Source organism: Rhinopithecus roxellana, chromosome 10, assembly GCF_007565055.1.
Source record: "Rhinopithecus roxellana isolate Shanxi Qingling chromosome 10, ASM756505v1, whole genome shotgun sequence".
NCBI lineage: Eukaryota > Metazoa > Chordata > Mammalia > Primates > Cercopithecidae > Rhinopithecus > Rhinopithecus roxellana.
In genome coordinates this window covers 26,141,747-26,169,313 of record NC_044558.1, presented here as the reverse complement: position 1 = coordinate 26,169,313, position 27,567 = coordinate 26,141,747, and the positions used below count along the sequence as shown (strand labels likewise).

At 41.9% G+C, this 27,567-nt stretch overlaps 2 protein-coding genes across 4 annotated transcripts in view; one reads left to right on the top strand and one right to left on the bottom strand.

Annotated features, from left to right (window-relative positions):
* The window catches only part of TDG (thymine DNA glycosylase), a 22,658-nt gene extending 14,378 nt beyond the window's left edge, over positions 1-8,280 (bottom strand). Inside the window, exon 1 of the mRNA XM_010357283.2 lies at positions 8,036-8,280. Coding sequence (XP_010355585.2) covers positions 8,036-8,058 — 23 coding nt within the window. The 5' untranslated portion in view covers positions 8,059-8,280. The remainder of the gene's footprint in view (positions 1-8,035) is intronic.
* C10H12orf73 (chromosome 10 C12orf73 homolog) lies at positions 8,007-27,567 on the top strand. Of its 3 annotated transcripts, none has more exons than XM_010357286.2 (3): positions 8,007-8,141; positions 21,058-21,175; positions 26,157-27,031. In XM_010357286.2, exons 2-3 carry the CDS (start codon positions 21,068-21,070, stop codon positions 26,262-26,264), a joined length of 216 nt encoding a protein of 71 aa, XP_010355588.1. In that variant the 5' UTR covers positions 8,007-8,141; positions 21,058-21,067; the 3' UTR covers positions 26,265-27,031. The 3 variants fall into 3 exon arrangements, with proteins under 3 accessions (XP_010355588.1, XP_010355586.1, XP_010355587.1); XM_010357284.2 differs by lacking the exon at positions 8,007-8,141 and adding an exon at positions 20,538-20,667 and having other exon boundaries at positions 26,157-27,567; XM_010357285.2 differs by lacking the exon at positions 8,007-8,141 and adding an exon at positions 20,548-20,729 and having other exon boundaries at positions 26,157-27,567.

Here is a 27,567-nt window from a genome sequence, read left to right as displayed (position 1 = left end):
GGGCTAAATGTTGGCAGCTCAAGATAAACAGAAGCCCAACCCCAATGGACAAACCACTGGAGAGGCATTTCCACTTCCAGCTATCTTTAAGGGTAGGCTGGTAAAGCAAAGATTAAGAATGAGTGAGAAAGAGATTAACCTGTATCAGAAGAGTTTTATTTCTTTAAATATATTGTTCACAAATTACATAAAGTTATGATTTAGTAAAGTAAAATACATTAACATGAGAAAACACTATGCAGCTACTAAAAAATTAAATAATTATGTAAAAGAATAGGAAAGAGTTTATATTTTAAAACAGAAAAGAATACAAAATAGTAATGTAAACTAAGGCTACACATAAGGGAAAATATGTAGACAGGGACAAGAAGTTAAGATGTAGAACCACGCTTAGAACCACGCCTGGCACAAAGTAAAATGTCCTTTTTTTCCCAAACTTTTCTTTAATATTATTAGTAGCGCTTTGCAATAAATTGTTAAAATACTGGTTGTTCAGTATTTATGATTTAAATATTCTAATGATGAATTGGATATGGCTAGGTTAGATCTGGAAGTCTTGAGCAATGGTCCTGTGGCAATTCTAACTAAAGATACTGCAAGTTCTGACTGTGGTCAGTGGCAGCTTTCCGAGATTCTAATTAGCACCTTGATTTAGCTTGAATATACAGAAACAAAGACATATGGTGACAATAAATGCCTGAGCAAAAGAATGTATGAGATATGGTTGGGCGTGGTGGCTCATGCCTGTAATCCCGGCGCTTTGGGAGGTAAAGGCGGTGGATCACCTGAGGTCAGGAGTTCGAGACCAGCCTGAGCAACATGCAGAAACCCTGTCTCTACTAAAAACACAAAATTAGCTGGCGTGGTGATGTGTGCCTGTAATCCCAGCTAGTTGGGAGGCTGAGGTAGGAGAATCGCTTGAACCCAGGAGGTGGAGGTTGTGGTGAGCCAACACGGAACCATTGCACTCCAGCCTGGACAACAAGAGCGAAACTCCATCTCAAAAAAAGAAAAAATAATGCATGTGATGTGTTTTTACTCTGTCATATCGTCAGGAAGGCAATCTACCTACCACCCTCCCATGTTTCTTATTACTGCTCTCAGAATTTCACGTGTCCCATTTTGAGCACTTCATGAAAATGCAAACTGAAAATACATAAATTAGGGAGACATCGTTCACATTACAAAAGGATTCTTTACTTTATAAAAATCTTCCAAATTTTTGGTATAGTCGGAGGTTGTTAAGCATCTTCAGGAATTCTGGGGTTCAGAAGCTGAAAATAAAAATTCTAGAAATCACAGTTGGCTGAATAAAAAGTGAAAAATAAAGAGGAAAAAGCATCTGAACTTTTATATTAGATAGGTATATCAAGTTTGAAAGAAACCTAGAAACTTATCCATAATAATGATATATCCCTTAATCTTTCTAAAAATGGACTGTGGCATTTTACAAAAAGTTAAATTAGAATGGATAAAGAAAAATAAACCTATGGGAAATAAAATGTGTTTGTTCTGAGGAATACACTATCTTTGAGCATTAAACTTAGCTTGTTTACCTCAACAGCTTTCTAAAAGCCAGAATAAAAGAAAGATGGTAGATCACAACATTCCTATTACTTGGCAGAAACAAGCATTACATCTACATAAAAATCTTCATAAACTTGAATGCTAGTTAACTAAAGAGTTCTGGATAACTGGCCGGATGCAGTGGCTCATGCCTGTAATCCCAGCATTTTGGGAGGCTGAGGTGGGTGGATCACGAGGTTAGGAGTTCGAGACCAGCCTGGTCAACATGGTGAAACCCCGTCTCTACTAAAAATACAAAACTTAGTTGGGCATGGTGGCATGTGCCTGTAATCCTAGCTACTTGAAAGGCTGAGGCAGGAGAATTGCTTGAACCAGGGAGGTGGAAGTTGCAGTGAGCCAAGATCATGCCACTGCACTCCAGCCTGGGCAACAGAGCAAGACTCTGTCTTAAAAAAAAAAAAAAAAGGGTTCTGTATAATTTTATCTTCTATTATAATAACAACTAAATGTATAAGGAGCATAAACCTGTTTCAACCTCAGTGTGAGGATATTTCTTAAATACATTTGTGTATGCATAATGATTGTTGCTACTTTATAATCCAGAACTCTGCAATGTTTCTGAGCAATAACTCTATGAGAAGGACAGTAACGAAGAGCATTTAGTCATTTATCCTCTCCGGGTATCCATTTCCTCACCATGAAAATGAGGAATTAGACTCAGTGATTTCTACATATGTGGACGATGTCTAGGAAATAGGACTAGATCTGTCTAGACTCAAAACAGACCCCAAAGACTTTCTACTTTCTATAACTTCCTGATGTCAAACTTACAAGCATGATTGATTTTATTTCCCTTTGTTCACTTTTCTTCCATCATTTACCTTTGTCTCAAATATTCTTCACTCCCTCTTTCTCCCTCATTTTCCTGTTTACCTCTTTTTCTCTCCTAGCCTCCATTTGCACTCACCTTCTGTTGAACTGCAGCGCTCACAGATTGTTTTTCTGTTGTTTTTTGTTTGTTTTTTGAGATCGAGTCTCGTTCTGTCACCCAGGCTGGAGTGCAATGGCGTGATCTCGGCTGACTGCAACCTCTGCCTCCCGGGTTCAAGCGATTCTCCTGTCTCAGCCTCCTGAGTAGCTGGGATTACAGGCACAACACTATGCCTGGCTAATTTTTATATTTTTAGTAGAGACAGGGTTTTACCATGTTGGTCAAGCTGGTCTCCAACTCCTGACCTCATGATCTGCCCACCTCAGCCTCCCCAAAGTGCTGGGATTACAGGCGTGAGCCACCTCACCCAGCTAGATTGGTTTTTTATAGCTGCCTGGAACTGATGAACTGTGTACAGTCATCCTTTAGTTACTAATCAATCTTTCTAAAAATGGACTGTGGTATGTACCTAGTTTCGTGTACATGGGGGATTGGTTCTAGGACTCCTCACAGATACCAGTATCTAAGGATGCTCAAGTCGCTTGATATAAAATGGCATAGTATTTGTATATAACCTATGCAGATCCTCCCTTATACTTTACATCATCTTTACATTACTCATAATACCTAATACAATGTAAATGCTATGTAAGTAGCTGTCATCCTGCATTCTTTTTATCTGTATTATTTTTTAATGTTGTTATTTGTCCTTTTTTTCCCAAATAATTTAAATCCACAGTTGGTTGAATTCTTAGATGCAGAATCCATAGATATGGAAGGTTGACTATATTTTCTGACAGTCTTTCTCAAAACACACATACACACACTCCACACATAGAGTTCATTAAGAAGTACAGTTAATTCAGATTTGCTATTTTTAGATTTTTTTAATTATTATTTTTTTTAGAGACGGAGTCTTACTCTGTCACCCATGCTGGAGTGCAGTGGCATGATCATAGCTGGCTGCAGCTTCCAACTCCTGGGCTCCAGTGATCCTCCTGCCTCAGCCTCCTGAGTAGCTGAGACCTCAGGCGCACACCACCATGCCTGGCTAGATTTGCTGTATTTCAAAAAACTAAATCTTTAAGGTTTTCTCTAAAATTAATGACTCCAACTTCTTTTATCTTCAATTATTTTATGCTATTTTAGGGATGTAAGTTGCTTTTTTTTTTTTTTAAGAGTCAGGCTCTGGCTGTCACCCAGGCTGGAGTGCAGTGGTGCTATCATAGCTCACAGTAACCTCACACACCTGGGCTCAGGCAATCCTCTTGCCTCAGTCTCCTGAGTAGCTGGAATTACAGGTACATGCATCTATGCGTGACTAAATTTTAAATTTTTTGTAGAGATGAGGTTTCACTATGTTGTCCAGACTAGTCTTGAACTCCTGGCCTCAAGTGATCCTCCCACCTTGGCCTCCCAAAGGCTGGGATTACAGGTGTGAGCCACTGCACCCAGCCTAAGTTGCTATTTTCTAAATACATTTTATTATCTTCACTTAAAAAAAGCACATGCCATACTGAATACTTACAAAATAATGAACAAGGCTAAATAATCCAAATACTCAACTAAAGGGGTCTGGTTATGTCAATTATGATGCGATAGCACCATAACCATTGTTAAGATTCTATTTGATATTCCTAGATGGAGGTCTGTGTATTCACCATATGTACATTCTACTAGAAACTGTGAATATAAAGATTTAGAATAAGTCAGTTCTCCTACAGTATTCCTCAAATAGTATAATTCCTCATGTAGTATGATGTCAAATTTCTTCAGTATTTGGTCATTTTTTGGTACTCAAAATCAAACAAAACTCCAGATAAAGCCTCATCAGCCTGAAACTAAGCAGGACTACCAACTTCCTCATTTTGGAGACAAACTGCAGAATCCATGACACTAGCTATACTGGCACCTACATTATACTGTTGATTCACACTGAGTTTCCTATCAATGTAAACTGTCCTTGTATCAGTTCTCCCTCATTCCACTTTATCACTGATTTTTCTGCAGCTGAGTATAGGATTGTGCCTCTTCTTTGTAAAAGATGATTCACCATTCCAGTCAGTCAGGATTTATCTGGACTCTGATTCAATCAATCAGTCAATTCCACAAATTCCTCCCAGGCTTGGGTCACTCACGAATTTTTATCAGCATGCCATCAGCACCCTGCTGCTGTTAAGCTACTGAAAGGAACAAAGTTAGGGACAGAGATACATGGCATATGAGTACAGACCTCTCTTCAGTCTGCCTGATACTTTCAGTAGTAAGCCAGGTTTTTATTTCACCTAACTGGATTGCCATCAGCCCATTGCCATCTTGCCCACTAAGAGAAGCAGTAAAGCAGATTTGCTAGCTAGAGAGGCAGACTTTGAAGCCAGGTCATCTGGATTCAGATTTCAGCTCTTCCATTCACTAGCTCTGGGGGCAAGTTCCTTAATCTCTTTATGCCTCTTAATCTCTTCCACATCTGGAAAATGGCAACAGAACCTAATAATTGGTTATGAGGATTAAGCTAGTTGGCATATGTAAAACATCCAAAACAGTACTTGGTATATAATAAATTTGCTGTAATAATGACTACCATAGGTACCCCCTGCCAGCATCCTTCTGATGCTGCCTGTCTTGCTTTCTTTCTGAACTGATACTGTAGTGTAGTGGTCACTACCATGCCTGGCTAATTTTGTATTTTTAGTAGAGATGGGTTTTCACCATGTTGGTCAGGCTGGTCTTGAACTCCTGACCTTGGGCGATCCACTCGCCTTGGCCTCCCAAAGTGCTGGGATTACAGGCGTCAGCCACCGTGCCTGGTCAATTAGTTTCTTTTAAAAATGCTCAGTAACCATTGATAAGTAAAAATTTTGTTCAGGATCAATGTCAAGAGAGGACAGACTCCACCTCTGGAAGAATAGGAACCCATGTGTTTATTTCCAGGCCCCGTACATTTGTTACAAATCCTCAAACACTGCTTTAATCTGGCCTCTCCCTTGAAATACAACACACACAGGCCAGGGCATATGATTCTGTTAGAACACCTGAAACTTCTCCTAACTGCCTTCATTGATCTTGAGCTTTAAGTCTTACAGATACTCATTCTGCCATTTCCAGTCAGACAATCATTTTCCTAACATAGAAGATGTAAAATCCAAATCAGAACAAAGTACTTAGGTGTTCTGTTGTCTGCTGCCACCATGCCAGTAGACTGCGCAGAAAACCCAAATCTTTATTCTTCTTGTTGTCAACATCTAACTAAAACAATCCTTCCTGGTCTCCTTAACATTTCTATAAAGCCTATTCTCATTTGAGGGTTAATCTTTCCTGTTTGTATTCTTAGTGGTCCATGTCACTCTCTTCCAGTCACTTTTGATTTGGCATCCTAATTTCCATCCTCAGTAAATGTCTTTTTCACGCCTGACGTCACTGGAAACGACCCAGTACCCTTATAAAATTCCTCCTTTATTCCTCTCTGGTTGATTAGACTGTAAGCACTTTCTAAGACTCCTGAACTATTTTGCCATTGAAATAAAGTCTAGGCCGGGCGCTTTGGCTTGTAATCCCAGCACTTTGGGAGGCCAAAGTGATCACCTGAGGCCAGGGGTTCAAGACCTGCCTGGCCAAAATGGTGAAACCTCGTCTCTGCTAAATATACAAAAAATTAGCTGGGTGTGGTGTTGGGCACCTGTAGTCCCAGATGCTTGGCAGGCCTAGACATCAGAATCACTTAAACTCGGGAAGCAGAGGTTGCAGTGAATGGTAATTGCGCCACTGCACTCCATCCTGGGCAACAGAGTGAAACTCCGTCTCAAAAAAAAAAAAAAAAAAAGTCTATATTCATGGAATTCGAATTTTCTTCTTTGAATATCTGAAATTAGTCTTCTAAAATAAAAAGTCGGCTGGGTGCGGTGGCTCACATTTGTAATCCTAGCACTTTGTGAGGCTGAGGCGGGTGGATCACTTGAGGACAGGAGTTCAAGACCAGCCTGGCCAACATGGTGAAACCCTGTCTCTACTAAAAATACAAAATATTAGCCGGGCCTGGTGGCAGGTGCCTGTAATCCCAGCTACTCGGGAGGTTGAGGTGGGAGAATCACTTGAATCCAGGTGAAGGAGGTTGCAGTGAGCCAAGATCCGCCACTGCTCTCCAGCCTAGGCAACAGAGCAAGGCTGTCTCAAAAAAAAAAAAAAAAAAAAAAGTAAATTTATTTTTTTTCACATCCCACATTACATTTCTTGACCAGCACAGTCAAGGGTGACAGAGAACTACTCTCTAAGGATTACCTGGGGTCTGAGTCATTTCAGAAGATTACACAGAATTTTCCACAGTTTCTGAAGGTGAAAGCTTTCCAAGACAAAATCTGGTCTATAGCTTTCGGATGAAGTCAGGCCGACATGTCACAGCTTTGAGCTAAACAGTGTATTCAAGTCCTACTATTTTGCTGTAAGACCCTGGATAAAGTCTTACAATGTGTAATTTATTCTTGGCCCAAGTTTCAATTCTGCTCTGAAGTAAGGTCACAAGAGAGATTTCCACAAATTATGGTGAATTCTCTTATTTGTAAAGTTCTTCTGGGAAAGAAGTGGAGTAATTTATTCCAGGACTTGATCTACAAAGTCAAGATAAAGTCCACACTTTGTCTACATATATCTCTTTTCCTAAACTCTTATTTTGGTTAGTGTGCCCTTTCATGTAACACCAGTTCTCGGCATGTCAGGATCAAATTCCAGACATGTCGACTTTCCAGACATCAACAGGCCCACAGAAGTCCTTTGTATTGCCTAAATTCAGCTCCCATTAGCCACTGAGAGTCAGGATAACTCTTCATTAGGTATAACAGGTTTTTTTCTTTTAATTTCAATGTAAATCATCACTCTTTATCTTTTAAAAAACTGCCACCATATCCATTTTTTTTTAATTTAGTTTTCCACCAGGAGTTCAAATCCCTAAATTTCTTGCTTTTGCAAATCCTTCTCTTGACTCTCCCAAAGGACTTTTTAAAAACGGATTCTTAAGTTCTTCCCCAAGACCACTGGAAAACTCAAAGGTCATTTTTAGATTGACTACTCGAGAGTGGTATACATATTCCCACAATAAAATTATCTAACCCATGACCCTTAACATTGCTTTCAGTAGGCCTTTGGGGAGGAAGCCGCAACAAATCAACCAACTTTAAAATGAAAACTCCTGGAGCTGGAAATGTTCGACACTCATCTTTATAACAGCTCTTAGCGTGGTAATGGAGGGTGAAGGGAAACGTAGCCAAGAAAGGCATCCAGAAAGACACATTAACCAAAGACTGCTGGATGTTTACTAATGTATTTTATAGTCAACTGGTTATCGCGGAGAGCCAAAGAAGGGTCCAGGTGCACCAGGTAACCCTCAGAGCAACCCCGACCGCCGCCGCCGCCGCCGCCGCCGCAGCCAGGGAAGGAAGGGCCAAGCAGGCCGCCGTGCGCACGCGCGGCCCCGGCCTTTGTATTCGGGCCGGGATTTAAAAGACCCCTGCGTGCGCGCGCGCTCGCCAGCCAACCTACCCCACCGTGAGGGGTGCAAGGGAGGGGTAGCGCTGGCCCCGGCATTACCTGCCCGCGTTCTCCGCTTCCATTCCCGGAGGCCGCTGATGCGGACGGCTCCACCTGCCAGGCACACGGGCGACCGGTCTCTGTAGTACGCGTCGTACTCACTGCGGTAAGACAACCCCAGAGACCTGGGCCGGATGGCTGGCAGTACCCGGACAGTGGCTGGACTCAAGCTCCTCCCCCAGGCTTCTGCCCTCCCCCACGGACCCCCTTTCTGCGCTGCACTTCCGCCTCCTCTGAGTCAAATCCCACGCGTACTGACCGTCACGTGATGCAGGACAGCCCAATCACGCTCACCCCCTTTTCGCAGGGCGCCCCAGCTCCGCCGCTTGGCTTTTCGGGAAGGGTGGAGTACCAGACGACTGGGACTAGCAGCCCTCTGCTGACGTCAGCTTTTGTCCCCAGTATTTTCGGGGACTGGTGGACGCGTGGGCTATAGGGTGCTGACCTTTGGGTGCTGTGTATATGGGATGATGACGCTTATCAGCATTATCTAGTCCTTTCCACCCCGAAATTCGCCCCGATTAAAGACTTGCATTATCAGGTAATGAGATGTGAGGGAGAGACTTTGGAAGTGGAAAACCTGGGCGTCGAGGCCACTGTGCCATCTTGGGCCTCAGTTTTCTTATCTGTGAAATGAGGGTGAATGTAAAGCTCTACATAAACCGCTCTCTGCATTAGTTTGGATATGTGAGAATATTAACCTTTGACGTCTACAAGACTAGATCCCATTCGAGCATCACCTCCCATAACCTTACAGACCAACCCCACTTTTACATCTCAGTGGTTCGTAATCTTACAAACTAACCTCTCTTTTATGTCTCAGTGGTTCTTACAGCTGGCTTTTGTTTTATTAGTTCTCCATTTCTGTCACTGGTGTTTGTACTTTATTAAGGAACTCTTAATGGAATAGGCTTTTGGGTTTTTCTAGTTTGCAGTATGATAAAAAACGTGACTGCTGTCTTTGTTAGGTTTCCTGAGTTCATGCATATAGTAACAGGTAACTCCAAACCTTCGGTGGTTTACAGCCACAGAAGTTTATTTCTCACTCACGTGACCTGTGAGCTGGGAGATGACTGTGGCTCTGTGCTCCATGAATTTCCTTCATTCTAGGATCCAGGAAAAGGCTCTCGTGAGTAAATAAAGAAAGATTAATTTGTAGTATATCAATTATTTAAAGTTTAAGTGAAACTTTTAAAACAGTACAGAACTTTTATGAATACCCTGTCCATTAGTAGATACTACGCAGAACCTGGCACATGGTAAATATTCAATGAATATATGTTGAATGAATGAAAAAAAGCCCATCCTCTCTGATTTTGCCAATGGCTCAGGACCGTCGTCTAGAAAAGTCTTATATCAGGTGGCTTGTCTCAGTTATTTCAGGGAGAGAATTCTGGTGACTGAGTGTGTGTGAAGAGAGCAAACTTTTCTCAGGTTGTCTGCACTTGGGGACTTACCTTGGGCAGCAAGGGCTTCCCTCACTGTGGGTTGCTGTGCTTCTGGGTCCTGCCAACTCCACTCATAACCTCAAGAGACCAGGGTCCTCTGCTCAATCTTGCATAGCAAAAGAAAGTTTATGGGAGGAGGCCGGGCGTGGTGGCTCATGCCTGTAATCCCAGCACTTTGGGAGACTGAGGTGGGTGGATCACCTGAGGTCAGGAGTTCGAGACCCACCTGGCCAACATGTCGAAACCCCATCTCTGCACCTGTAGTCCCAGCTACTCGGGAGGCTGAGGTGGGAGAATCGCTTGAACTCGGGAGGCAGAGGTTGCAGTGAGCCGAGATTGAACCACTGCACTCCAGCCTGGGCTACAGAGTGAGACTCCGTCTCAAAAAAAAAAAAAAAAAAGCTTATGGGAGGAGTTGTCAGTGAGGACACTGAACCTGAAAATGGTGAAGCAGTTGCAGCAAACTGGCTTTTATCCCATCAGTGTCTCTCTCTCTCTCAACATCCTGCATCTGAGTCTGGAAGACAAACTTTTTCTGCTTGTGAGCCTGGCCCACCAGAGCTGGGGAAGCCTGGGAGATGTGTTACTCTCTTATCTTTGCCATTTGTGCCTCTACTTCAGGAGAGACTTTGTATGATAGGACAGATGATAGGACAACTGCAAAAGACAAGCCAAGTCACTTTAGCTTGTTTCCCTTTCTCCTCTTCCTAATGCCTCCTCTCCCTTTCAGGAACCTAGTGAGCTTGCTTCCCCAGTAGCTAATGTTATGCCAGTTAGTTACATCTTACTGTCAACAGGGCTTGCTACTGGGTAGGGTTTGTCCAATAGTAGATTTTCATCCATAAGTGGGTACCAGGGTCCTTACTGCATATGAGGGCTTTTGAGACCAGTACAAGAATTGGTGCTAAAGACAGCAGTTATATTCAGAATAATGATGATGATGATGATGGTAGTAATTATAGCAGTTAACATTTATTGACTGTTTAATATGTGCCATGGACTGCTGTAAGTACTTTGTCTATATTAATTCATTTAATCCTTAGGATTAAATGTGAGTCAAGGTTGTGTCTTTGTTTGGGCTGCTATAATAAAATCCCAAAAACTGGGTGGCTTTATAGACAATGCACATTTATGTCTCAGAGTTCTGGAGGCTGGGAAGTTCAAGATCGGGGTGCCTGAAGATTCAGTGTCTGGTGAGAGGACCCACTTGCTGGTTGATAGGTGGTACCTTCTAGCTGTGTCTTCACGTGGTGGAAGGGAAGAGGCAGTTTCTCTGGGCCTCTTTTATAAGGGCGCTAATCACATTCACGAGAGCTGTGTCCTTCTGACCCAACCACTTCCCAAAGACTTCACCTAATAGCATCACGTTGGTGATTAGGTGTCAACATAGGAATTTGGTGGTGGCGGACGGGACATAAACATTCAGTGCATTGTATATAGTTCAAGTCCAAAAGCTGTCTGCTAGAGAATTCCGGCTTGCCCTGGGGAGGTCAGTTTTTTGTTTTATTTACACCTTCAACTGATTGGATGAGGCCCACCCACATTTTGGAAGGCAATCGGCTTTACTCAAAGTCTACCCACTTAAATGTTAAATCTCATCCAAAAACACTCTCACAGAAACCAAAATGTTTGACCATACATCTAAGCATAATTGCCCAGCCAACTGGACTCCTAAAATTAATAGGTAGCTATTATTATTATCAACATTTTACAGGCAAAGAAACTGACATACAGAGAGGTTAAGTAACTTGAGCAAGGTCACACAGCTATTAAGTGGCAGAGTCAAGATTATTATTGCCAGGGCAGTGTGGCACCAGAGTCCACCCTCTCAGGGCTCTTTGGGAGCCTTGGCAGAGTGTGAGGAGGCAGAAAGACTTTAGGCAGAAGGATATTCAGAACCTAAAGAGTCACCGAACATTGATGGCACTAAGTACCAAATAAAACAAGAAAGCTTTCAAATCAATTACCTCAGCTTCCACCTTAAGAATTAGAGAATGAAGAGTAACTGAAACTCCACATAAGCAAAAGAAAGGAAATGATGAATATTTAGTGTAAAACAATGAAATATTGGGAGGCCGAGGTGGGTGGATCACCTGAGGTCGGGAGTTCGAGACCAGCCTGACCAAAATAGAGAAACCCTGTCTCTACTAAAAAAATACAAAATTAGCCTGGTGTGGTGGCGCATGCCTGTAATCCCGGTTACTCAGGAGGCTGAGGCAGGAGAATTGCTTGAACCCCGGAGGTGGAGGTAGAAGTGAGCTGAGATTGCGCCTTGCACTCCAGCCTGGGCAACATGAGTGAAACTCCGTGTCAGAAACAAACAAACAAACAAAAAAAACAACAATGAAATAGAAAACAAAAACGAGAAAAATCAGTGCCACTAAAGCTTGTATGTTGAGAAGATCAATAACATTGATAAACCTCTAGTCAGGCTTAATAGAAAAAAGGAGACACAATAATATGAAAATGAAAGAAGTTACATAATTACAGATTCTATGTATATTAAAAGGATCATAGGAATATTTTGGCAATTATATTTTATAACTTCAGCAACTTTGATGAAGTGGATGAATTCCCTAAGATACAAACTATCAAAGTTCACTCAAGAATAGATAACCTACATAACCCTATATTTACTAAAGAAATTCAGTTTTGTTATGGTTTTGACGGTCATCCCTTCCAAATCTCATGTTGAATTGTAATACCCAGTGTTGGAGGTGGGGCCTAGTGGGAAGTGTTTGGATCGTAGGGGCAGATTTTTTGTGAATGGCTTAGCACCTTCCCCTTGGTGATGGGAGAGTTCTCTGAGTTCACACTAGATCTGGTTGTTTAAAAGTGTGTGGCATGCCAGGCGCGGTGGCTCATGCCTGTAATCCCAGTACTTTGGGAGGCCAAGGCAGGTGGATCACTTGAGGTCAGGAGTTCGAGACCAGCCTGGCCAACATGGTGAAACCCCATCTCTACTAAAAATACAAAATTGCTGGGTGCACTGGCCCACGCCTGTGATCCCAGCACTTTGGGAGGCGAAGGTGGGTGGATCACGAGGTCATGAGTTCAATACCAGCCTGGCCAAGATGGTGAAACCTCGTCTCTACTAAAAATACAAAAATTAGCCAGCCATGGTGGCAGATGCCTGTAATCCCAGCTACTCGGGAGGCTGAGGCAGGGAATTGCTTGAACCCACCGGGGAGCTGGAGGTTGCAGTGAGCCAACATCGCACCACTACACTCCAGCCTGGGTGACAGAGTGAGACTCCATCTTGTAAATAAATAAATAAATAAATAAATAAATAAATAAATAAATGTAAAAATACAAAATTAGCCGGGTGTGGTGGCGTGCGCCTGTAATCCCAGCTACTCGGGAGGCTGAGGCAGGAGAATCGCTTGAACCTGGAGGGTGGTGGTTGCAGTGAGATTGCACCACTGCACTTCAGCCTGGGCAACAGAGCAAGACTCCGTCTCAAAAAAAAAAAAAGTGTGTGGCACCTCCCCACTCTCTCTTGCTTCCATTCTCGCCTTGTGATATGCCTGTTCCCCCTTCACCTTCTGCTGTGGCTAGAAGCTTCCTGAGGCCCTCACCAGGAGCAGATTCTGGCACCATGCTTCCTGTAGAGCCTGCAGAACTGTGAGCCAAATAAACCTCTTTTCTTTATAAATTGCCCTACCTCAGATATTTGTAGCAATGCAAGAATGGACTAACACAAATTTGTAGTTAAAAACCTTCCTACAACAAAAACGCCAGGCCCAACTGGGTTCACCAGTGAATTATAGCAGACGATTAAGGAAGAAATAAAACCAATCCTGTCAAGATCTTCCAGAATATTGAAGAAAAAGGAACATTTTCCAACTCATTCTATAAGGGCAACATTACCTCATTACCAAAAGTAGAAAAATGTGGCAAGAAAAGAAGCAATAGGCCAATACTATCATGAATATAATTCTGAACAAAATTTATCAAATTGAATTCAACTATATATATATATATATTCCAATAATATATAAAAAACAAAATTAACCAGGTAGAGTTCATCTGAGTAATACAAAATTGGTTCAACATTTGAAAATCAGTCTGTATAATTCATCACATTAACACATTTTTTAAAAAGTGTGATTATCTTCATAGATGTGGTTTAAGCATTTGACAAAATCCAACATTCATTTGCAATGAAAACTTTTAGCAGGCCGGGCACGGTGGCTCATGCCTGTGATCCCAGCACTTAGGGAGGCTAAGGCGGGCAGATCATGAGGTCAGGAGATTGAGGCCATCTTGGCTAACACAGTGAAACCCCATCTCGACTAAAAATACAAAAAAAAAATTAGCCGGGTGTGGTGGCGGCGCCTGTAGTTCCAGCTACTTGGGAGGCTGAGGCCGGAGAATGGTGCGAATCTGGGAGACGGAGCTTGGAGTGAGCCGAGATTGCACCACTGCACTCCAGCCTGGGCGACAGAGTGAGACTCCGTCTCAAAAAAAAAATTAGTAATGTAGAAACAGAACCGGGAACTCCTTGTGAACTTCCTCAAGATAGATAAATGACAGCTATTTAAAAAAAAAAAAAAAAAAAAAAGCCCGTCTTTATTCATTGCTCAAGTGCTGGTTTATGTAGAAAATCCTGTGGAACCTACAAAAAACCTGGTACAACTAATAAGTGAGATTCGCAAGGTTGCAAGATAAAATATCAGTGTAGGAAGATCAATTGTAGTTTATGTACTAACAACAAACAATTAGAAAAAATACCATTCACAATAGCATCAACAAGATGAAATATTTAAGGATAGAGCTGACAAAAGATATGCAAGACTTGTATCATAAAAAGTGAAAAGCATTGCTGATAGAAATTGGGTAAGAACTAAATAAGTACATGGATATGTTGTATTCATGGATCAGAAGACCAAATATTGTGAAGATGTTTAAAGATTCAATATAATGCTAACCATCATCCAGGTAAGCATTTTTGGGTAGAAATTGACAAAATGATTCTAAAATTTATATGGAAATGCAAAGATCTAGAATAGCCAAAGCTGGGAGAGCTAATACTGCTTGACTTAAGAATTATTATAAGGCTACTGTAATCAAGACAGTGTTGGCCGGGTGCAGTGGCTCATGCCTGTAACCCCAGCACTTTGGGAGGCTGAGGCAGGCGGATCACCCAAGGCCAGAAGTTTGACAACAGCCTGGCCAACATGGTGAAACCCTGTCTCTGCTAAAACATATAAAAATTAGCCGGACATGGTGGCACATGCCTGTAGTCCCAGCTACTCAGGAGGCTGGGATGGGAGAAGAGCTTGAACCCGAGAGGTGGAGGTTGCAGTGAGCCGAGATCCAGCCTGGGCAACAGAATGATTCCTTGTCTCAAAAAAAAAAAAAAAAAAAAAAAAAGAAGAAGACAGTGTAGTATTGGCATCAAGAAAGATAAATATATCAGTGCAACAGAAACAGAATAAAGTCCAGAAATAGATACATACATACATGGATAAGTGATGAACTGATTTTCAACTAAGCTTCAAATGCAGTTCAGATATCTATATGCAAAAACAAAACAAAGTTGTACCCATGACGCAGGGCAGGCAAGCCCTTAGCCCAGGAGTGTTCACCCAGGAAATAAATAAAGCAAGAGTGAGCTGATGATGGAAGAAAACAGTTTTATTGAGGCAGCAGTGTTACAACTCCAAGACTGCTCCTGCAAAGCAAGGCTGCCCCATAGACAGTGTGCTCAGAGTAGCAGCTCAGAGGCAGTTCTCAGTCATATTTATACCCACTTCTAATTATATGCAAATCAAGGGGCTGAGAATGCAGAAATTTCTAGAAAAAGGGAGGTAACTTTTGGATCTGTACCATGGAAAGGAGTGGTAGTGTCTGGGTGTTGCCATGACAAAACTAAACTGACATGGCACATTAGTTGGTGTGTTTTATGGAGAAGAGCTTCCACGTCTTCCCTATTGTAGCTGCTTCTCAATCTGGTCCTATATCCAAGCTCCACCTTGGGAGTCAAGTGCCGCCTCCTGCCTCACCTATACCTCACACCATACAAAAAAACAAAATGGATCATGGACTTAAATGTAAAAGCTGTAAAACTTCTAGACGAAAATATAGAAGACAATATTTATGACCCTGGGTTATATTTTTAAATATAATACAAAAGGGAAAATTGATAAATTGTACTTCATTAAAATTAAACACTTCTCTCAAAAATTAATAAAAAGCAATAAACTGGGAGAAAATATTTGCAGATCATATCTGATAAAGGACTTGTGTCCAGAACATATAAAAGAACACTCAAAACCCATAAGAAAACAACTCAGTTTTAAAAATGGGCAAAAGATTTGAGCAGATGAATCACCAAAGAAAATAGAAGCACAAGAAAATAGGGTCATTTGTCATTTAACAACAGGATATATTCTGAGAAATGTCACTAGGTGATTTTGTCATTGTAAGAATATTATAGAGTGTACTTCCACAAATCTAGATGGTGCAGCCTACTATATACCTAGGCTATATTGTGTGGCCTGTGGTTCCTAGGCTACAAACCTGTTCAGCATGTTACTATAGTGAATACTGTAGGCAATTGTAACACAATGTTAAGTATGTATCTAAACTTAGAAAAGGTACAGTAAAAATACAGTATTAGGCCTGGCATGGTGGCTCACGCCTGTAATCCCAGCACTTTGGGAGGCCAAGGCATGTGGATCACCTGAGCTCAGGAGTTTGAGACCACTCTGGGCATCATGGTGAAACCCATCTTTACTAAAATACAAAGAAAACTTAGCTGGGTGCAGTGGCGGGCGCCTGTAGTCCCAGCTACTTGGGAGGCTGAGGCAGGACAATCGCTTGAACCTGGCAAGCAGAGGTTGCAGTGAGCCGAGATTGAACCACTGCACTCCAGCCTGGGCGACAGAGCAAGACTCTGTCTCAACAACAACAACAACAACAAAAAACCAAACCAAACAGTATTAAAGATAAAAAATGTAGCAGCCACTTACCATGAATAGAGCTTGCAGGACTCCTTGTTGCTCTGGGTGAGTCAGTGAGTGAATGCGAAGGTCTAGGACATTACTGTACACTACTGTAGACTTTATAAACACTGTACACCTAGGTTACACTAAGTTTATTAAGTAGTTTTCTTCAATAATATGTTAACCTTAGCTTTCTGTAACTTTATAAACTTTATACATTTTTAAACTTTTTGACCTTTTTGTAATAACACTTAGCTTAAAACACATTGTACAGCTATAAAACATTTCTTATATCCTTATTCTATAAGCCTTTTTTCTGTTTTTAATTTTTTTTTTTTACTTTTAAAAATTTTGTGAAAAACTAAGACACAAACACACACATTAGCCTAGGCCTACACAGGGTCAGGATCATCAATATCACTGTCTTCCACCTCCACATCATGTCCCACTGGAAGGTCTTCAAGGGCAGTAACCCACAAGGAGTCGTCATCTCCTCTGATAACAATGCTTTCTGGAGTACCTTCTGAAGGATCCGGTTGAGGCTGTTTTATAGTTAACTTTTTTTTTTTTTTTAAAGAATAAAAAGAGTACACTGTAAGATAAGCATAAAAGTATAGTAAATAGATATATTAGTAACAAGATTTATTATCAAGTATTATGTAGTGTACATAATTGTATGTGGTATACTTTTAGATGACTGCAGCATGGTGTGTTTACACCAGCGTCACCATGAACACATGGTGTTTGACAGTTATGATGTCATTAGGCTATGGGATTTTTTCAGGTTCATTGTAATTTTATGGGGCCATCGGTCATGTATGTGGTCCATTGACTGAAATGTTGTTATGCAGCATATGACTATCAACACATGAATGTCTGTGATCCATTTAAAATTTTTAATATGGTGTGAGGTATGTGTCCAAGGATTTTTATGTTTTTGTGGTTTTTTTTCGCATATGAAAATATTTGAATCATCAGTCATGAGGGAAATGTAAATTAAAACCAAAATGAAAAACCATTACCCACATATTAGAATAGCTAAAATAAAAAAGACTGACTAGAGCAAATATTGGAGAAGATTTGAAGGAACTGGATAGGGATGTCTCATATGTTTCATACACTGCTGATGGGAATGTAAAATTGTACAGCTCGGCTAGGTGTGATGGCTCATGCTTGTAATCTCAGTACTTTGGGAAGCCTAGGTTGGTGGATCACATGAGGTCAGGAGTTCTGAGACCACCCTGGCCTGCATGGTGAAACCCTGTCTCTACTAAAAATTATACAAATTAGCCAGGTATGGTGGCACCTGCCTGTAATTCCAGATACTCAGGAGACTGACGTAGGAGAATCACTTGAACTCAGGAGCCAAGATCATGCCACTGCACTGTATCCTGGGCGACAGAGCAAGACTGTTTGAGAATGAATGAATGAATGAATGAATAGCCGGGCATGGTGGCTTATTCTTGTAATCCCAGCACTTTGGGAGGCCAAGGCAGGTGCATCACCTGAGGTCAGGAGTTCAAGACCAGCCTGGACAACATGGTGAAACCCCGTCTCTACTAAAAATAATTTAGCTGGGCATGGTGGCATGTGCCTGTAATCTCAGCTACTTGGGAGGCGGAGGCAAAAGAATCACTGGAACCAGGAAGGCAGAGGGTGCAGTGAGCCAAGTTTGTGCCACTGCACTCCAGCCTGGTGACAGAGCAAAACTCTGTCTCAAAAAAATAAATAAAATAAAAAATAAAAATAAATAATAAATTTGTATAGCTGCTTTGGAAATTCATTTAGCAATTTCTTTTTTTTTTAATTAATTTTTTTTTTTTTGAGACGGACTCTTGCTCTGTCGTCTAGGCTGGAGTACAGTGGCACTATGTCAGCTCACTGCAACCTCCACCTCCTGGGTTCAAGCAATTCTCCGGCCTCAGGCTCCTAAGTAGCTGGGACTACAGGCGCACACCACTACACCTGGCCAATTTTTGTATTTTAGTAGAGATGGGGTTTTACCGTGTTGCCCAGGCTGGTCTCAAACTCCTGAGCTCAGACAGTTCTCCCTCCTCGGCCTCCCAAAATGCTAGGATTTTAGGCGTGAGCCACCGCACCTGGCCTGGCAATTTCTTAAAAAGTTAAATATATACCTTCCATATGCTCTAGTAATTCTTCTCCTAGAGATGTACCTAATAAAAATGGAAGCCCATGTTATCAGAAAGACTTCTATACCAGTCTTTCTCATATACAACCAGTGTCAACCTAAAATAACCAAAAGGGTCAGAATCTAACTTAAAGAGGGTATATTCAAGCACAAAGAGTAAGAATGGACCACCTGGAAACACCAACTCCAAAGGAATGGAGTCAGCGTTCTGAAGTAAGAAAGTTAAGATTTCATTTGTATAGGCATAGACAGGAGTTTTTAGCAGGATTTCAACACTTTTCATACAAGATTGGCACAAAGTTACAGAAATTTGGTTGGTTATACGCAGTGTTTCTTTTTGGGAAAGGGTGCATTTCACATTTTTTACAGAGGGTGTAATACTCATGGGTTTTCTGTTATCTGGTCTCAGCAAAGCAGGACAATAAAGGGCAAATTAATCATAACAAGGGTCATTAAGAAGGCAGGAGGTTTTTGTCACTGTCATTTTTCTCTAGTCATTGTATAGAACAAGAAAAGAATGTGAGTTAATATATAATCTGAGAACAGAAGTTGTAACCATATGTACTCAGATTAGTCACATCTCTCTCAAGGCTTAACAGTATTTTTTTTAGGTTCCAACATCTTTTAAATTTTAGTTATTTACACACCAACTAGAAACCAAAATGTTTACCAGTAATTGAATAGATAAACCAATTATAGTCTAAACCCACCTAGCAATAAAAAGGAGTGAACTACTAAGACATGCAACAATATGGATGAATCTCAAAAAACTGAGCTGCAAGAAATAAGCAACACAAAAAATAGTACATACTGTATAATTCTATTTATGTAACATTCCAGAAAATGCAAACTAACTTATAGTGACAGAAAACAGATCTGTGATTACCCAGGGAAATAAGGCCGTGGAGGAGGGAGGAAGTAGAAAGAAGCACTAAGAAGCACTGAGGGTTTGGGTGTGTTCATAATCTTGATTATGGTAATGGTCTCACATGTCAAACATCAAATTGTATACTTTAAATATGTGCAGTTTATCATATGTCAAATATACCTCTATAAAGCTCTTTAAAAATGAGTATTGTCATTTGTCATACATACAACTTTAATCCTTCAGAATTTAGCCTTGCACTAACTTTTTTTTTTTTTTTTTTGAGACAGTCTTGCTCTGTTGCCCAGGCTGGAGTGCAGTGGCGCGATCTCAGCTCGCTGCAACCTCCACCTCCTGGGTTCAAGCGAGTCCCCTGCCTCAGTCTCCCGAGTAGCTGGGATCACAGGCGCCTGCTACCACGCCCAGCTAATTTTTTTGTGTGTATATGTACATATATATATTTTTAAATATATATATATTTTAGTAGAGATGGGGTCTTGCCATCTTGCCATGTTGGCCAGGCTGGTCTCAAACTTCAGGCCTCAAGTGATCCGCCTGCCTTGGCCTCCCAAAATGCTGGGATTACAGGCTCAAGCCACCGTCCCTGGCCCTTGCACTAACCTTTTACTTAAAAATCAACCCATAATCAAAACAATCGAAAAATGCCTGGATTATTTTATGTCCATTTCAAATTTCCCGTTTCCCAGTAGCACCAGGTCATAAGGCCACAGCTGTCTGGATGTGGCTCTATTTCGGGTATCAAAAGACGCCAGACACAGGGACAGTGAGTGCCTTTAACTTAACTCACAAGAGGTCACAGGAGGGTGACCTCCCGTAAAAGCACGCAAATGCTTAATGTGTGACTCCACCCCTCCTAAAAAGTGGTAAAGGCGTGCAATTTCCTTTGTGTGCACGAAAGTACAAATGATGTAATAATAGTCCACGGCCTGGCCTTAGACTCCACATCTGCCAGGAAAGTTTAACTATAGGGAGAGTGATGGAGGCGCTGGGAGCCGAACGTGTCGGAATTGGTTTAAAAAAAAAAAAAAAAAGTGTCTTTCTCCCAGCGTCCCACTTCCGACTGCGTCATGTACCTGCGCCAGCAGCGCTCTTGCTTTCCTGTCCGGTGCGATCCCCAGTCACAGTACTTTGGGTCCGGCCGGCTTGCCGTCTGCTTCGTCCGCCCTTACACCCGTTGCCCAGCACCCCTGCAGTTCGCGGTACAGTCTCTTCTAGGGAGCATGTATAGGGGCAGAAGGGAGTGAAGTCCACAGTTCTAGAGGTAGAAGGGGTGCGGGGAAACCACCGGGTGTCGGCCTTCCGCTTGCTGATCAAGAGCTCCCTTTAATGTCGTAGGCCAGCGCCCCTCACTGATAAACGATTGAGACTGGGCCTCGGCCTGGAGGGCGTTCGTCCTCTCCTTGCCCTCAGCTCGTAAAGGAGGAAACCGAGGCGTTGGACTGGGCGAGAACCCAGGTTCCCTGACCGCGCACCTCCCGCACCTCCGCCGCCGTGTGTCTCGTGTCCAGCGCTGGCTGGGGCGCCTCAGCCCTGGCGCGGTGTAGTTGTGAGCGGGAACTTCTGACACTGCCCCTTCCTTCCCCGTCTAGCCTGCCGACCATGCCCGCGGGCGTGCCCATGTCCACCTACCTGAAAATGTTCACAGCCAGCCTCCTGGCCATGTTCGCAGGGGCAGAAGTGGTGCACAGATACTACCGACCGGACCTGGTGAGTGCGGGAGGGCTCATGTTTTATTTTTGAGTCAAATGCACCTCATTTCTTTGTAAATTACCCAGCCTTAAGCATTCCCTTATAGCAATGCAGATGCTCCTGGACCACTCCATTCTCCTCGTGGCAGCAAAAGTGATCTTAAACGAAATTAGGATCACATTTGCTCTGGGCCCAAAACCTTTGGATGGCATCCCATTGCATCTAGGGCAATGCATGGCCTGTGAGGTCTTACACAGTCTGGCCGCTGCCTACCTGTGGCCCATCTGCCACCATTTTACCAGTTCTTTCCCCTGTTAACATTCACACCTGCTTCCTTGCTGTTTCTCCAATTCATCAAACCTGTCCCCATTTCGGGGCCATTCTTTTTCTTATCCTTGGCATGTCCTCTCCCCCACCCCCCAACAACTTGGCTTGGTTTCCTTCTTCAGAACTTCAAGTCTTAGCTCAAGTCTCTCCTCCAGCAATGAGGGTCCTTGGGCTAGCTCCCAAAGAATTCCTCCTCTGTGATTCCGTCTCATCCTTTGTTTCCATAGGGCACTTGTCTGCAGTTCTTTGTCTATTCATTTGTTCTTTGTCAGTTTGCTTCAGTAGAATGTAAGCTCCAGACCGTGTCTGTCTGGTTCAGTCTTGCATCTCAACTGCTTGGAATGTAGCAGACACTCAATAAGTATTTGTCGAATGAAAGATGAGTGAATATAGGCATTCAAAGGAGGGAGAAATATAAATTAATTTTAATAAGCATTCATTGAATTAGGTACTGAAATTAAAGGTTCTTTTCAGGAATTATAGTCTTGGGGAGGTGGAGATGAGAAAGTATGGTGCAGATGATTATAAGAATGTGCTGTTATGCTATAGGTGTGAATAGTGGTTTGGAGCACAGTGTTGGGAGCAGTCATTTCTGTTTGGACTCTGCCTGGACAGGTAACACTTACAGAGAATCAATCATTAGTGTTTCTTTTTTAAGAAATTTTTATGAAAAATTTTAAAAAAATTAGAGACAGGTCTCATTCTGTTGCCCAGGTTGGAGTGCAGTGCTGCAATCAGAGCTCACCACAGCCTCACATTTCTGGGCTCAATCAATCCTCCTGCCTCAGCCTCCTAAGTAGCTGGGATGACAAGTGTGCACCATCACACCTGGCTAATTTTTAAATTTTTTGTAGAGACAAGGTCTCAAAATGTTGCTCAGGCTGATCTCCAACTCCTGGCCTCAAGAAGTCCTCCCACCTTGGCCTCTGAAAGTGCTGGGATTACAGGTGTGAGCCACTGTGCCTGGCTCCATTTGTATTTGCATTTATGTTGTATTTTTATTTTTTGAGATGGAGTCTCACTCTGTCACCCAGGCTGTGTGTGATTTGATTTCACTGCAACCTCTGCTTTCCGGGTTCAAGCAAATCTCGTGCCTCAGCCTCCTGAGTAGCCAGGATTACAGGCGTACACCACCATGTGTAGCAAATTTTTTGTATTTTTTGGTAGAGATGGTGTTTCACTGTGTTGGCCAGGCTGGTCTTGAACTCCTGGCCTCAAGTGATCCACCCGCCTCTGCCTCCCAAAGTGCTGGGGTTACAGGCGTGAGCCACCGTGCCTGGCCCATTTGTATTTTTAACATCAGTTAATTGTCACTACAATTTTGAAGGTGTAATTCCTATTTTCACATGAGAAACAGGTTGAGAAGAGTGAAGTTGATTTCTCAAAGTCACATAGCTTAATGAGGTGATTGAAGGATCTGAAACCCAAGCTTTCTGTTTGGTATGTCTCTTTTTCGCTCCTGTTCATAAAATAATCCAGTACTCTTGTAAAACATTCAAACTGAGTTCAAGTATGTAGAGTAAAAAGTGAAAATCCCCCCTTCTTATAACCCGCTTTCTCCTGTCTGCTCCCCACACGTAACTACCGTGTCTTGTTTGGTGAATATCCTTCGCCTCTTCTCACCAGTGTTGAATGCCCACTGATACGGATTGGAAATTTGTCCCTTCCAAACTGCACGCCAAAATGTGATCCCCGATGTTGGAAGTAGGGCCTGGTGGGAGGCATTTGGGTCATGGGAACGAATCCCTCATGAATGGCTTGGTGCTCTCCCTGTGGTGATGAGTGAGTTCTCACTTTATTAGTTCACGAGAGCTGGTTGTTTAAAAGAGCCTGGCTTGCTCTCTCACTCCCTCTCTTGCCATGTGTTACACCTGCTCCCACTTTGCCTTCTGCCATGAGTTAAAGCTTTCTGAGGCTTCACCAGAAGCTGGACCGATGCTGGTGCCATGCTTGTACAGCCTGCAGAACCACGAGTGAAACCTTTTTTCTTTATAAATTACCCAGCCTCGGGCAATGCAAAATGGACGAATGCACCTGTGCATGCGTATACACACACACAGTTTGTGGAGTGTTTTTCCTTCATGTGAATAGGAGTTCATGTACACATTTCTCTGCAACTTCCTTGTTTTGGCTACCATCTACATAAATAGACGTTTGTGTATATTAAATCTTTTTAACTATTGGATAGTATTTCATAATATAACTATGACATTTATTTGATCAATCCCTTATTGACATTTAGGTAGTATGTAGTTTTTGTACAAACAATGCTGCAGTAGCTCTTTCTTACAACCTCAGAGTGCTTCTCTTTTAAACAGGGTTCTATTGAGCATCAGGGATACCTAGTGGAGACAAAGTGACAAGAACCTTCCACAGTAATGCAGTTTAGTCTATAGCTTGTGCAGGAATAGACATCAGGCAGGCCTTGCAAAAGAAGGAATGCCTGGGATTTGCCCTTGGGAAGTTGACCTTTGATTCACCCATTTCATTATAATTGGGAATGTGCAAGGGTTGTTACAGCAGCTACCTGTACCTTGGGAGGAGATAGAATGAAGCCACAGTCTTTTGAAGGGTCTGAGGCCACCTCAGTTTGATTGGTTGGTGACATTGGCAATGAGGTATCTCTGTAGGAACTTGAAGGCCCAGGTGGCTGGCTGTGTGTTGGAAGCAGTGTGCTTCATTAACATTTATATGTTCTTTACCTATGTCTTTTGGTATTGCTCCAGCAATTACTGTCACTATTGTTAACCACTTTGTTCTTTGTAACAAAGCCGGATCACAAGTCTTTCAGTCTGAGAACTGGAAGGTCTGGGCAGAGTCAAACAGAGGAGACCATGATGACTGCCCAGACTTGTGCTTTAGTGCTGTGTTGGGGAGAACTGCTACAGGTGCCTTGTTTTAGTTGTCCATCTCAGATCATCTGAATAGCAAAGGAGATGACTCTGTTGTAGTTCAGGTTGAAAGCTAGGAGTTGTCTGTAATTCTTCTCTCATACTGTACATATCAGTAGATCCCATTGGATTAACCTGAAAAGTACATCAGATGCTGCCTGCTTCTCACCACCTCTGTTGCTACTACCCAATTCAATCCACTGTCAGTCACTTTCACCTGTTGTTGTAATAGCTTCCTGACCTGTCTTCTGCCTTCCACTCTTGCTCTTCTGTGGTCTATTCTCAGCAAAGCTACCATTGTCATCTCTGTACACTTGAATGAGGACATGTCACTCTTCTCAGAACTCTCCAATGTCTTCCCATTTCAGAGTGAAAAACCCTGGAGACTTTATCTCCCCACTCCCTTTTTCCTCTGCCCCTTTCTTCCCTTAACCTCCCCGTGAATACTTTGTACCAGCTATACTGACAATCTTGCTTCTCCTTGAACATGAAGCCACACTCCTGCCTTAGGTCCTCTGCACCTGTGGTTCCATCTGCCTGAAATGCTCCTAGGTAACTGCATGGCTGGCTCCCTCATCCTGTTTCATGTCTTTGTTCAGAAGTCATCTTCTGAACACCAGTAAGTACACAGAAAGATGCTCAGCACTATTAGCCACCAGAGAAAGGCAAATCGAAACCACAATGAAATACCACTTCATATCCACTACAATGGCTATAGTAAAACAGATAGTAACAAGTGTTGTCAAGGATGTGGAGAAATTGAAAGCCTCACGCATTGTTGATGGAAATATAAAATGGTACAGTGGCTTCAGAAAAGTCTGGTAGTTCCTCAAGCAGTTAAACATTAGAGTTTCCATATGACCCAGCAATTCCACTTTTAGGTTTATGCCCAATAGATGTGAAAACACATATCCACACAAAAACTTGTATATGAATATTCAGAGCAGTATTATTCATAATATCCAAACGGTAGAAAATCCAAATGCCTATTAGCTGATGAATGGATAGATGGTATATCCATACAATGGAGCATTATTGAGTAATAAAAAATGAAATACTGATACAAGCTACAACATTGATGAACCTTGAAAACATTATGCTACATGAAAGAACACAGAGGACCACATATTATATGATTCAATTTATAGAAAATATCCAGAATAGGCAAATCTATGTAGACAGAAAGAAGACTAATAGTTGTTGTCTATGGCTATGTGGGGGAGGGTTGTATGGAAATGAAAGTGGCTGCTAATAAGTATGGGGTTTCTTTTTGGGGTAATGAAAATGTTCTAAAATGTATTGTGATAGATGCACAACTCTGTGAATACCTTCCTTGAATGCAAGGATTTTGTATTTTTTTGCATACTGCTTTATGCTTTGCATATAATAGGCACTTAATATTTTTGAATAAATTAATTCCTAACGCTTATTTTCTATGCCAGGCACATGGTAGAAAGTCAGTAGATGGTGCAGGAGTGAATTTCCAAATGTGGAAAGTTTTATTCAAAGCTGTGAACCTGTCCATTGATTGCGATGCCAGCTATCCTCTGTGAGTCCTGCAGTACATAATACCGAAGACCTTGCCAGGATGATAGACTCATAAACACAGGGTTAGAAAGGGACTTAGATCAACCAGAGCTTCTCATCATAAAGATCTATCATTGAGTAGCAAGTAGGGGAACTTTTTGTTATTTTTTACTCTTTAAAGTCTTCCAGGTTACATTGAATTGCAGCCTTATTAAGGGTTAGACATTTGTGTTTTTTGTTTTATTTTTTTGCAGACAATACCTGAAATTCCACCAAAGCCTGGAGAACTCAAAACGGAGCTTTTGAGACTGAAAGAAGGAAAACACAAACCTCAAGTTTCTCAACAGGAGGAACTTAAATAACTATGCCAAGAATTCTGTGAATAATAAGTCTTAAATATGTATTTCTTAATTTATTGCATCAAACTACTTGTCCTTAAGCACTTAGTCCAATGCTGACTGCAAAAGGAGATGCTCAGTGGATGTTTAGCCAATACGTTGAAATTTAATTATGGTTTGATTGATATTTCTTGAAAACTGCCAAAGCACATATCATCAGACTCATGAATATGGTTTGAAAGATAGTTAGTCTTGAATATAATTTGAAATAGAATATTTGTAAGTCTACTATATGGGTTGTCTTTATTTCATATAAATTAAAAAATTATTTAAAACTATGAACTAGTTTCATTAATTGAATTTGCTAAGTGGAGTTATTTCTCATTGCTAAACTATTTTCAAATTCTAGATCTCTGCTAACTTCAGTAAATGAACACCAAAGTGGTGAGCTTTGATAATGCATTTTGTGGATACAAAATCATCGCCTCATCACTTTCTAGAATGAAAGGCTGGGGGCATTGCTCACCTTTTGCGTGAAGAAAAGACCCATCCCTTAGGGCCATTTTGTGCTTAAGGGGAGGACAGACCATCCCTCAGTGGACCATGTGAATGAATGGATGCAGTGGATGCTTTAGAAGTACCGCATACCTTCCTTTTACACGTACAGAGTAGGTGGCCTGGCTACTGAGGGAAAGAGTCATGATTTGAATCTGAGTCTCCTGTAAGACAATGACTTCATGAAGGTGAAAAATCAGTTTTATGGTTATTAAAATAAAAAATTTACCTCAGGTCAGGTAAAAATGCCATCTTTATTTCATTAAGTGCTGGTTCTAAGTGACTTCCAATAAGATATTTTCTTCCTGTTTTGAAGTTGATTCCTATTGTGAAAAATATACATTGTAGTGGTCATGGAAATGCGCCATCCAGACTCCCTAAGGAAGCTTGTTGCTTTAGCATCAAGCATGCCAGCAGCTTTCAATGGTCAGCTTCTGGAAGGATTGCCTCAGCTGTGGTGGCCTTGCTCAAAGCCATGCCTCCTGAAGGGGCCCAAATCTAATGACTGTTGGAGGTGAGAATAGAAAGCCCTGGCCACTTCAGCACGAGTGGTGGGCAACTCTGATGGGCCCACCACAACTCCCTGTGGGGTTTATGGACAGTCTTCGGATCTACGTTGCAGCTCAACTTCTCCCTCAGCTCGGTCCCGTTTCCTTTCTCAGGTGTTGATCAAAGGGTGCGCTTTCATAGACCCTCTGCTAGACTGCACCTCAGTGTTTCTTGGAGAACCAAATCTGTAACGTATATGCATTAAAAATTAAAAGCAGTACTA

Bases quoted from the DNA above. Each gene is read 5' to 3' on its own strand.
- C10H12orf73 (XM_010357284.2), top strand. From the start codon at position 21,068: ATGCCCGCGGGCGTGCCCATGTCCACCTACCTGAAAATGTTCACAGCC. The intron at 21,176-26,156 runs GTGAGTGCGGGA...ATTTTTTTGCAG, and splicing joins GATACTACCGACCGGACCTG to ACAATACCTGAAATTCCACC.